Genomic DNA, 12,101 nt, shown 5'->3' with positions numbered 1-12,101 from the left:
TGGGTATTTTCTTACCATAGCCTTGGTAAGGAAGACGAAATTCACCTAGAAGGGATATTGTTCAATAGAAATACTAAACTTTTTCACCCAAGTTAGTCTTAAATCATGAGAGAGTAACTTTTTAAATTTAGGTTTGCTCATTTACTGAAAGTACAGCTAGTTGTAAACCTATTCAATTTTAATGTCATCATTAAATAATGATGCATTAAATATCTTAGATGCAGTAATTATCTTAACCTATTTCCGAAATGAATTTTCAGTTGATTGTATGCTGCATAAGCTCAAACATCATCAAGTCTTAGTTTCCTGTTCTCTTAATTTTATGGAGAGTCCTTATAATTTCTTTTTAGGGAACACAGTTAGATGCAAGAAATCATGATTTCACTGTGGTTTTCACAGTCTGACTTTAGCAGAAGGATATTTAATTCTACTACACAAATGAAGTTTCTTTTGTCTCTACTCTTGTATCTGAGGAAATAATTCTAGTTTTTTCACAAATGTTTTCATTTGAAGACCAAAACTATCATTTAATAAGCATACTGTTATGCTTCAGGATCAGATTATAGTTGAATGGACCATAGTAATAGTGAATAGATCATAAAAACATAGCTGTAATACAGTTGTTATAAACAGGTATGTATAAAATGAATAAATTGCAAATGAAAGGTAGTGTATAAGTGTGATGACATGACACTCATTTGGAAAAGAAAAATATTTAATCCTGCTCTGTCCTACCAAAAATGTCAATGTAGGCTTTGGGTCAGTGGACCTTGGGAATTGAAAAGGAATGTATTGATTAAAATAATTTTTAATTATTTCATTTATTAATTATTTTAATTACTCCTTTATCATATAATTAATGCCTTTTAATCTTTACTTTCCTGTTCTGTTTAATCTTTGTTTCTGTTTATGAATTTTGCAAAAGTAAAACTCTTAATACTGATAAGGAAGAAACCAATAGCAATATGGTTAAAATGGAATATTTTAGTCTTGAGAAAGAGAACATTTGAGAGATATGATATAAAGAGCTTAGTACATAAATAAGTAGATAAACTCAATTTTTAGATAGGTAGCTCTCAAAAACCAAGTTAAAAATCTCTTTCTGGGAAGAAAATAAATACTAAACTCTATCACTCATGAATGAATACATTAAGTATCATTAATGAGCATAATAGGAGTTTTCATTTTGGTTTAAGATAAGTGGAGATGGACTTGTGATCACTTTCTTAGATCAGAGGTCTAAAGAGTGACATCTAAATGTTACATATCAATTATATGATAGGATTTAATATCTTGTTTGGAGAGCACATTCTCAAGGCAGTATGGCAAATCACAACTGCTTTGTGCTTGATCTTTTCCAGAAAGGAACTTACAGATTTCTTAAGAAAATTAAAGGAAGCTCATGGAAAGTCTTTATCTGGACTGACATTTGATGAAATTGTTTACAAGATTTCCCAATTTATTGATCCCAAGAGATCTCAGGTAAAAAACAAAAAACAAACAGTGTATCATTCTGCCCTTATCTGTAGTAGTTAACTGTTTGAATTATCTCCATAGCATGTTCAGAAAATCAGTAACCTCTAGTCATGATAAATCATCTAGTAACAGTGAATAATCCAACAACTTCAGCTTGACAAATGATATAGGAAGTCTTTTTGAAATACCTATTACCTAATAATTCTAGATTAAAACTGACTCCCTTAAAATGTATTCTAGGTTACCTTGAGTGATTCTTTTGAGATATTTTTTCTAATTTCCTGGAAAGATTTATTTTAAGTAAAAAAAAAAAAGGTAGTTATTTTTGTCTTAACTAGCTCTGAGTATATAAGTATTGCCAATATTTTGTTTCAATATTTCTCAGGAATCTGTTTACCCTTTTGCTAGTTCTTGCTATATACTCCATTGCTGTTCTATCAGTTCTTGCTGTTTCAGAACAATTCTAAAATAATAAGTATCATATTCTTATTTCAGAATCAAGGAAAATCAGTGCCAAATGGTAATTGTGTTTCACCCAGCCATTCTCCATCACAGCCTAATAATACCCAGTCCCCCAAACCAGCCTGGAGGCCTCTCAGTTCACAAGGTTCTGCCACATGGGAAGGAGCCAATAATTTGGTAAGAATGAAATTGTTGATTCTGAGCACAGTTAGATTTTGGACAAAAAAATAAGCCAAATTTAACATTATATGTATTTTCTCTAGGATGATGAGGAGGAAGAAGAAGAAGAGCCTTGTGTGATCTGTCATGAGAATCTGTCTCCAGAAAACCTTTCAGTTTTGCCTTGTGCTCACAAATTCCACTCTCAGGTAGCCCTTTAAACTTGTCCTGTTTATGTTTTATATTAATCAACTAAGTGAGATTCTTACAGCCTTAACTAAAATCATATTCATACATCATCATCCACTGTTGCATCATGAGTTCCACTGGTTATAACTCTGTGCTTTTGAGTACCACACAGAAACATTTACACCTTTCCCCACATATAGCCATGGATTGTACTATGCTTTCTCAGATCTCCATACACCTTATAGGAGAAGGCATCAATGCTGATATTTAAATGGTATACATTAGGCAGTTCCCTTGAATAGAACTAGGAGATGAGTTTATTGACCACGGTTTAGTGGCAGAAGTAGCAGCAGTGCCACTTCACCTTGACATGCTGTAAATACCACATAGTGTCCTTTGTCCACACCTAGTGATGGCCACCTATCATTATAAAACGTAAGACTTATCTTAGCGGTCTGTTCAGGCTCCTGTATTTGCTTTTGAAGATCTTAGGCTTGAGTTTTGATGTTAGATAAATATGACGCTGGCATATCTTTTGTTGAATCTTGGCATTTATGTAGATTAACTCCTGGTGTTGCTACTGTGCAAGTGCTATTGATACACAATTTATGGTGCCAGTCCTCAGTTGCAGAGGTGTAATTTGACATAGGAAAAGATAATCTTACACAAGAAAGCCTTCTGACGGAAGTGAACAATAGCCAGCTTATTCAAGCCATGTTTGTAAAACATCATTTGAAAGATGTGATATGTGGTACCTGCTATAGAATTGTATTTTTTATCTATTCTGATATGAAGATATATATACAAAACGGCTAATCTCAAAAGATCTCCCGGAAAGATACTTAGCCACCTGAACTTTCCTATTTGAAGTTTTTAAAGTCCTGAAAATGTAGAAAATAAATGTTTAACAAAATTTATTTTATTCTTTGCCATTACCCATTAAATAGAGAGCACATAATTCATTCAGTTTACTTTTTAGGGTTATAGTTAGTGGTCTTCATATATATTGCCTATTCTTAAACCTCTCTTATCTGACCTGGCTGTCCATTATTCATACAGGTAAAAATGATTTGTGTTTGGAGAGTCAGTATTCAAGCAAGTGACTTAACAGATAGTTAGTTCATAGCCAAAGATTATTACCACTGCCACCAAAGAGAACAATCTGAGAAGTTCAAGGGATCTTTAAAAAGTTCATGAAAAGATTCATATTATGTTTCAATTCTATTTTTCCATGAACTTTTTGAAGTACTCTTGTATATTCATCATCTAGGGATTTCAACTGCAGAACACCATAATAAGCACTTGATATATAGGGTATTGGTGACTTTATATGTTTAATTATGGCTTTTTCTGGATTATAAATGAGAATAATAGATAATAAAATAAACCAGAGAGAGAACATAGCAAGTTTCCCCAATATCTTTGTCAGGAAGAATTGCTAGCCATTCTGAAAATTGGGGTTGGGGGAAAAAACCTAATAGAATAAACTGGCTGAAATGTGTTCTGCAGTGACCAGCTGTATTGCTCAGCAAACCACAGAGAAGGTCCCATTGTTGCAGCAGTTGGCTTTGCAATCCACAGGGTAAGGCTTTGAGATCCACAAGAAGACATGTTGGTTAGTAACTCTGATATACACAGTGATGGCTCCCTAAACTAGGCTAAGTCTGAGAGACTGACATGAACCTTTTTGCTTTTCAGTGCATTAGACCATGGTTGATGCAACAGGGGACGTGCCCAACCTGCAGACTCCATGTTTTGCTACCAGAAGAATTCCCTGGTCACCCCAGCCGACAGTTGCCCAAGGTCTGATACAAGGAGTGTAACTGTACAGGAAATTTAGTTTTCAGGCTTTGGGATTTAGTTCTGCCTTCTGTTATGAGCTGATTGTATGAATGGTGTGAAGCAGTATGCTTTTCAGTTCTGTGCTGAAGAAGCACATCAGAGTGGCAACCAAAGAGGTCAGTATGAATCTCAGGACTTGTGAACTGAAGTGAAAGGGCTTAAAGTTAAAGAAAATGAAATTTTGTTAGTGACATATTTGCTCTTAATAGGTTTTTTCTTTTAATGTAAACATAATAGCTGTTAATACATTTCTTAGAATGTCTTTTCTTGTCTTTTTTTCCTTCTTATTCTATTCATCCTTTACTTTGCCTCAAGTATGCTACATTTAATTTCCTGAAAGAAATTTAAGCAAGAGGGAAAGTGGAATAGTAAAGATGAGAAGGAAGACAATTCCACAGATTTTAGTGTTACTTTAGCTACAAAAAATATAATTGAATTATTTAAATTTAATCTCTATCTTACCCATTCTTTTCTGTCTTCTAAAATATGTACCCATGAGATTTTGGGTTACTTGAGGGTAGAAACCATACAGTAGTATGTTGGAGCTGGCTTATAATGGCTTATGAGAGCCGACTGTTAAAATTTCAGGGTTTTTCGAGCCAGTTGTCAAATCGTTGCTAGCTTGGAGTCTGCCATAGTGGGAATATTTATACCATAGAAATTCTTCCCCCCAAGGACTGGTTAAACATTTACCAGTGTACTACTGGAGCATGTCTGATCCTTTTTTGTGTTCCCAATTTCTTCACAGTAGGTACAGAATAAATATTCCCAGAATCAGAAATCAGGAAGTAGTAAGAAAAGGAAGTAATATGTAAATTAAGTCACATGCTCAGTTGAATAATTGATATCTTATGTTCATTTGTAAACATGCTCTTTGGACCTTAATCATTTGCATTTTGGAGAGATTTTTTTTTTTCTTCTTCTGCTTTTAAAAGTTTCTAATTTCACTTTCTCAGGGGAGTGGGAGAAACTATTTGTATGTAGTTGCTTCTTGTGACAAAGTCAATACCCACTGGGCTAAATTGCATATCTAAAGCTCGTCACTGAGAACTTTTGTTCTTAGAGGTCAAAAACCTATTTTGAAAATAGTGTTGTATAAATGCTGTAAGTGTTGTACATGCCTCTAGTTTCAAAATTAAAGGTATTCAGAGTTACCTTGTGAGACATTGTTCCTTGGTTCATACTCAGTCTCGATTTCGTTTAAATTATGGAAAAGAATTAATGTTTCCTGACTCAGCTACTATTTTATCTGTATATTTCAGTGTAAATGTATTTTGAAGTTACTTTAAATCTCTATTTAAAACCCCAATTTCTGTAATTGTATGCTAAATGTTTTCTTCTATATGTAATGAGAATATAATGGAAAATGTGAGAAAAAACCTCCAAAAACCATGGCAGTCATTTAGACATGTAAAATGCCAAGAATGTCTTGGAATTGCAGAATTCAGAACTTAAGAGTCTTTAATCATCGTCTTGTCTAGCACCTCAAGGTCATGGTCATATATAACAAGTTACCTTGTAAAACAAATGTTTCTTAGTTCATGTTTACAATTACAGTTTCACTTTCATGTGGAAAAGAATAAATGTTTCTTAATTGAACAACAATTTTATCTGTGTATTTCAATTTAAATATATCCTGAAACTACTTTAAATCTTTATTTGAAGCATCTCTTTGTGTTTAACTGTGCTTAAACGTTTTCTTCTGTTTTGAGAAAGGATAGGAACATGTGAAGGAAAATATCCTAGAAGTTAGTGATCTAGACTTGTAAAATGCCGAGGATATCTTGAAATGCCAGAGCTTATTGGGCCCTTAATGACCATTTCTTATTTTATAGGTATGCCTTGCCCAAAGTCATGTGACTACACAGTGGCTAAGCCAGACCTAGTATTTGAGGGTCCTAATGTTGCATCACATGCTTCCTTCACAAACTCTTGCTGTAAGATGGTATTGGTGCTGACCTGTCACTATTGGTTCCAAGGATGGGGCCAGAGGACTTAACACAATAGCTGATATATAGTGAGAATGTAGTAGGACAGTGCTCCTGAAAGTCATGTTGAGTTCTGCAGGTACTGAAGCTAATGAGATTGTTTTGTTTCTCTGATGTATAATTTAACAATAAAGATAATTGTAGGGGTCATTCCACCACAGTGATCACTGTTGTGCCTGTGGCTACTAAAGGATGATCCAGAACACTCCACCCTGCCCAGAAATTCAGGACCATAGAGTTCCTATAGTAACAATATTTACATAAAAAACTACTGCATGTTTTCAGTAACATCACTGCACCTTCTCTAAGAGGATATGTTATATTTATCATTTATGTGTATAGCATTCTACAGCTTTTATGGGATAACTTAAAATGAATTTGGCACCCTATTTGATTCAGTAATAACTCTGAGGTGGATATTACTGTCCCTATTTTACAGGTAATGAAACTGAACTCAAGTAACAGGGAATTAACTTGTCCCTAAGGTCATAGCTACAAAGTGGAATTCTGGGATTTGAATGCAGATCTTCTGTCCTTTAGCTGGTGTTATTTTCCAGGACTTCACAGCTGCATCCCCACTTTGGATTGACTTTATACACATAAGAAAAGTAGTATTTTCTTCCTTTAAATAATACTATTCTAATTAAGAAAATTAAACACATGGTAAGCACACTGATAGTTTTGAACTAGGAATGTGATAGTATATAAAAATATATAATAGTGGCAGGACATGGTGAGAGAAATTTGACTGACATTTCTTTCCTATGGTTTGCTTGGTGTTGTCAGCACCACGCTCAACCATTGAGCTAACCAGTCATCCCTGTATAGGATCCGAACCTGTGGCCTTGGTGTTATCAGCACCGCACTCTCCCAAGTGAGCCACAGGCCAGCCCTCTATGGTTTGCTTGGGATAGTTCAAGTTAGTATTGGTTGTCTTGACATAATAGTTTCCTCTTTCACTCTCAAAAGTGTCCAAGTTTGGATGATAAATTTTATCTTATGGTTAAATCAGGGAAGGTAGGCTTATTTTTTTTTAAACCAGATTCAAATTTAGCAAGAATGTTCTGAATTTATAAAATGCTCTTGGAATTCCTTATTTCTAGGATTACAGTAGTTTGAGACTCTAGTTTATAGCTACATAAAAACAAAAAATGAATACTAATTTATTGTTAAGATATATGGTTTCTGATTTTCATGAGTAGGCAATTTTCAGTGACTAGTTGTGTAGATTTGAAGATGGTATTCAACAGAGCTAATAGGCTCTTGTTCTTAAGTAAAGATCCTGGACCACCATTACATTACATGGTATGTTTATAAAAACACATGTTCCAAGAGGTCTGGGAATCTGCATTTGGAGTACACTAAATTTGAAAACCACTGGGGTGGTAAAAAGTGCCTTTCTCAGGCAGATCTAAGATTGGATTTTCTAATTCCATCTCTGGCATATTGTGTGATCAACAAATTATTTAACTTTTCTTAACCAGTTTCTTTTCTAGAAAATTGTGAAAAGACTTCTTGACTGATAGTGGTTGTTTTAAATGAACACTTATTAGTTTTTTTCCCCCCAAAGTAGCAGACTTTCTGTTAGTCATTCAACCTATTTAAATTTATTTATTTACATTTTTTTCTTACTAGTATCACAACAGTGATTATGGGCCTGTGTGCATGCATCAGCATAATAGCAATTTGTAACATTACAGCTTCATTCACTTGGTTTAAGTGCTCTCTGCTAGATTGCTTCACTGTAAAGTTAATTATGTTTCTCTTTGTCACTAATGAGTATCTTAGGGAAATTTGCTGAGTGATGTGCATAAACCATTACTTCTAATCCAGAAACTTTTTTTTTTTTAATTGGTTATGAATATTCATGGAGTACAAAGCTGACTGTCACCGCTTGTGCCCAAGATATGATGGCCAGGTCAATACTAGGAACATGCCCATTACCACAAATTGTGATTATTCCCCGTGTCCTCCACCCAGTTAATCCCCAACCTCCCTCCCCCTGCCCCTTTCCCCCACCCCACTCTGCAACCCTAGGTATGCTCTCTCCTTCTGCAAGTCCAGTGTACCACTGTGGTCTTTCTTTACTTCCTTCCTTCTCTCTTAGCTCCCACAAATGAGTGAGGATGTGGTATTTTTCCTTCTGTGCTTGGCTTATTTCACTCAATATAAGTTTCTCCAAGCTCATCCATGTTGTTGCAAATGACAGAATTTCATTCTTTTTTATGGCAGAGTAGTATTCCATGGTGTATATATATGTTACATTTTCTTTACACAGTTGTCCTTTGATGGACATTTAGGTTGGTTCCATATCTTGGCTATTGTAAATAGAGCTGTGATGAACATGTGAGTGCAGGTATCTCTTCGACAAGATGATTTCCATTTCTTTGGGTATATATCCAGAAGTGGGATTGCTGGATCGTATGGTAGATTTATCTGTAGTTGTTTGAGAAAACTCCATAACTGTTTTCCATAATGATTGTACTAATTTACAGTCCCACCAACAGTGTAGGGGTGTTCCCTTCTCTCCACATCCTCGCCAGTATTTGTTATTCTCTTCTTTGTTATAGCCAATCTAAGTAGGTGAGATGATATCTCAATGTAGTTTTAATTTGCATTTCCTTTATGATTAATGATGTTGAACATTTTTTCATGTATCTGTTGGCTATTTGTATGTCTTCCTTAGAAAAATGTCTATTCAGCTCCTTTGCCCATTTTTTGATTGGGTTATTTTTTTTACTGTGTAATTGCTTGAATTCCTTGTATATTCTGGATATTAATCCCTTGTTGATTATATAGTTGGCAAGAATTTTCTCCCACTGTGTAGGTTGTTGTTTCACTCTGTTGATTATTTCCTTTACTGTGCAGAAGCTTTTTAGTTTGATATAGTCCCATTTGGTTATTTTTTCTGTTGTTGCTTGTGCTTTTGGGTTCTTGTTCATAAAGTCTGTGTCTGGACCTAGTTCCTGAAGAGTTTCCCCTATATTTTCCCATAGTAGTTTCACAGTTTCAGGTCTTAAAAGTCTTTAATCCATTCTGAGTTGATTTTGGTATATGGTAAGAGGTGCCTGTCTAGTTTCATTCTTCTGCATATGGATATCCAATTTTCCCAGCACCACTTATTGAAGAGGTAGTCATTTCCCTAATGTATGTTTTTGTTGTCTTTGTCAAACATCAGTTGGCTGTAAGCCTGTGGAGTGATTTCTGGGTTCTCTGTTCTGCTCTACTGGTCTGAGTGTCTATTTTTATGCCAGTATCATGCTGATTTGGTTACTATAGCTTTCTAGTATAATTCGAAGTCAGGTAGTGTTATGCCGCTGGCTTTATTATTTTTTTTTTGCTCAGGATGACTTCTGCTGTTTAAGGCCTTTTGTTGTTCCATATGAATATTAAGATTGTTTTTTTTCATTTCTGTGAAGAGTGTCAGTGGTATTTTTATGGGGATTGCATTGAATCTGTAGATCACTTTGGGTAGTCTGTACATTTTCACAATGTTATTTCTTAAATCCAAGAGCAAGGAATGTCTTTCCATCTTTTTGGGTCTTTAATTTCTTTCAGTAGTGGTTTGTAGTTCTCATTGTAGAGATCTTTGATCTTTCATCTCCTTGGTTAAATTGATTCCTGGGTATTTTGTGTTTTTTTGTGACTGTTGTAAATAGGCTTACTTTCTTGATTTCTCTCTCTGTTAGCTCATTATTGGAGAATATAAATGCAACTGATTTGGGGGCATTTATTTTGTATCCTGCAATGTTACCGAAATTTTTAACCACCTCTAAGAGTTTTTTGATAGAGTCTTGAGATTTTTCTACATATAGTATCATGCCATCTGCAAATAGGGATAGTTTGACTTCATCTTTTCCAATCTAGATGCCTTTTACTTCTTTCTCTTGCCTGATTGCTCTGGCCTGTACCTCCAGTGTTATGTTAAATAGAAGTGGTGAGAGTGGGCATCCTTGTGTTGTTCTTGTTCTTAAGGGAAAAGCTTTCAGTTTTTCTCCATTCAGGAGGATACTGGTGGTGGGCTTGTTGTAGATGGCTTTTATTGTGTTGAGATACTTTCCTTCTATACCTAATTTGTTGAGGGTCTTTATCATGAAGGGAGGTTGAATTTTGTCAAATGCATCTATTGAGATAATCATATGGTTTTTGACCTTGATTTTCTTGATGTTATGTATCACATGTATTGACTTTCATATGTTGAACCATCCTTGCATCCCTGGGATGAATCCCACTTGATCACAGTGTATAATTTTTTTGATGTGTTGCTGTAGTCTGATTGCTAATATTTTGTTGAGGATTTTTGCATCTGTGTTCATCAAGGATATTGGACTGTAATTTCCTTTTTCTGTTGTATGTTTGTCTGGTTTTGGTATCATGGTGATGCTGGCCTCATAGAATGAGTTTGGAAGAATGGCTTCTGTTTCAATTTTTTGGAATAGTTTAAGGAGAATTGGTATTCTCTTTAAAGGCTTGATAGAATTAAGCTGTAGAGCCATCTAGACTTGGGCTTTTCTTTGTTGGAAGATTACTGATTACTGCTTCAATCTCACTGCTTGTTATTGGTCTGTTCAGGTTTTCTGTCCCTTCTTGGTTCAGTCTGGGTAGTTTTGGTTCAGTCTGGGTAGTTTTTAATTTAGCCATTTCCTCCAGGTTTTCATATTTGTTGTCATACAGTTGTTTATAATAGTCTCTAATGATTCTTTGTATTTCTGTGATATCAGTTGTAATGTGTCCCATTTCATTTCTGATTTTTGTTATTTGGGTCTTCTGTCTCTTCCCTTTTTTTTTTTTTTTTTTTTTGTTTGTTTGTTAACCTAGCTAATGGTTTGTGTATTTTATTTATCGTCTCAAAAAAACAAGATTTTGTTTCATTGATCTTTTTTATCATTTTGGGGGTCTCTACTTTATTTAATTCTGCTCTGATCTTATTTCTTTCTGTCTGCTACTTTTAGGATTGGATTGTTGTTGTGTGTTTCTGGTTCTTTGAGTAATAGTGTTAGGTCATTTATTTGAAGTCTTTCCATTCTTTTGATGCACGCATTTATTGCAATAAACTTAGTACAGCTTTTGCAGTATCCCACAGATTTTGGTATGATGTATCTTTATTTTCCTTAGTTTCAAGAAATTTTTTGGTTTCCCATTTAATTTCTTCTCAGACCCATAAGTCATTCAGAAGCCTATTGTTTAGTTTCCATGTATTTTTAGAGTTTCCAGGGGTTTGCTTACTGTTATTGATTTACAGTTTTGGTCAATTATGGTCTGAAAAGATACTTGGAATGATTTCAATTTTTTAAAAATTTGCTGAGATTAGATTTGTGACCTAACATGTGGTCTGTCCTGGAAAATGTTCCATGTTGTGATGAGAAGAATGTATATTCTGTAGCTGTCGGATGAAATGTTCTATAGATATCTGCCCAGTCCAGTTGGTCTAGGTATAGTTTAAATCCTGGGTCTCCTTGTTGATTTGTTGTTTGAAAGGTCTGTCCTGTGCTGAGAGAGGGGTGTTCAAGTCACCCACTATTATTGTATTGTTTGCTTTATATATCTGGGTACTCCAGTATTGGGTCCATATATATTTATGATTGTTATGTCTTCTAGCTGGATAGATACCTTTATCATTATGTAGTGGCCTTCTTTGTCTCTTTTTATGATTTTTGGTTTAAAGTCTATTTCATCCAATATAAGAATAGCTACTCCTGCTTGTTTTTGGTTTCCATTTGCGTGATATATCCTTTTCCATCCCTTCACTTTTAATCTGTGTGTGTCTTTACAGGTGATGTGAATCTCTTGAGACAGCATATTCTTGGGTCTAGCTTGTTAATCCAGTCAGTCAGTCTGTGTCTTTTGAATGGGGAGTTTAATCCATTCATATTTAGGGTTGTTATTGACAGGTATTGTTTTACTTCTGTCATTTTATTGCTTTTTGTTTAGATGTTTTAAATATCTTTTGTTCATTTCTTCCCCTTTTATTTCTCTTCTTCAATG

General features: G+C 34.7%; 1 protein-coding gene across 2 annotated transcripts in view; it reads left to right on the top strand.

Annotated features, from left to right (window-relative positions):
- DZIP3 (DAZ interacting zinc finger protein 3) overlaps positions 1 to 5,707 on the top strand; it is a 99,653-nt gene extending 93,946 nt beyond the window's left edge. For both annotated transcript variants that reach the window (XM_063099816.1, XM_063099824.1), the window contains 4 exons: positions 1,362 to 1,482; positions 1,972 to 2,115; positions 2,202 to 2,306; positions 3,985 to 5,707. In XM_063099816.1, the coding sequence (XP_062955886.1) occupies positions 1,362 to 1,482; positions 1,972 to 2,115; positions 2,202 to 2,306; positions 3,985 to 4,095 (481 nt within the window). In that variant the 3' untranslated portion in view covers positions 4,096 to 5,707. The remainder of the gene's footprint in view (positions 1 to 1,361; positions 1,483 to 1,971; positions 2,116 to 2,201; positions 2,307 to 3,984) is intronic.
- The last annotated feature ends 6,394 nt before the right edge of the window (positions 5,708 to 12,101 follow it).

This window comes from Cynocephalus volans, chromosome 1, assembly GCF_027409185.1.
Source record: "Cynocephalus volans isolate mCynVol1 chromosome 1, mCynVol1.pri, whole genome shotgun sequence".
NCBI lineage: Eukaryota > Metazoa > Chordata > Mammalia > Dermoptera > Cynocephalidae > Cynocephalus > Cynocephalus volans.
Note: the sequence above shows the minus strand (reverse complement) of the source record. Positions and strands in the feature narration are given on the sequence as shown.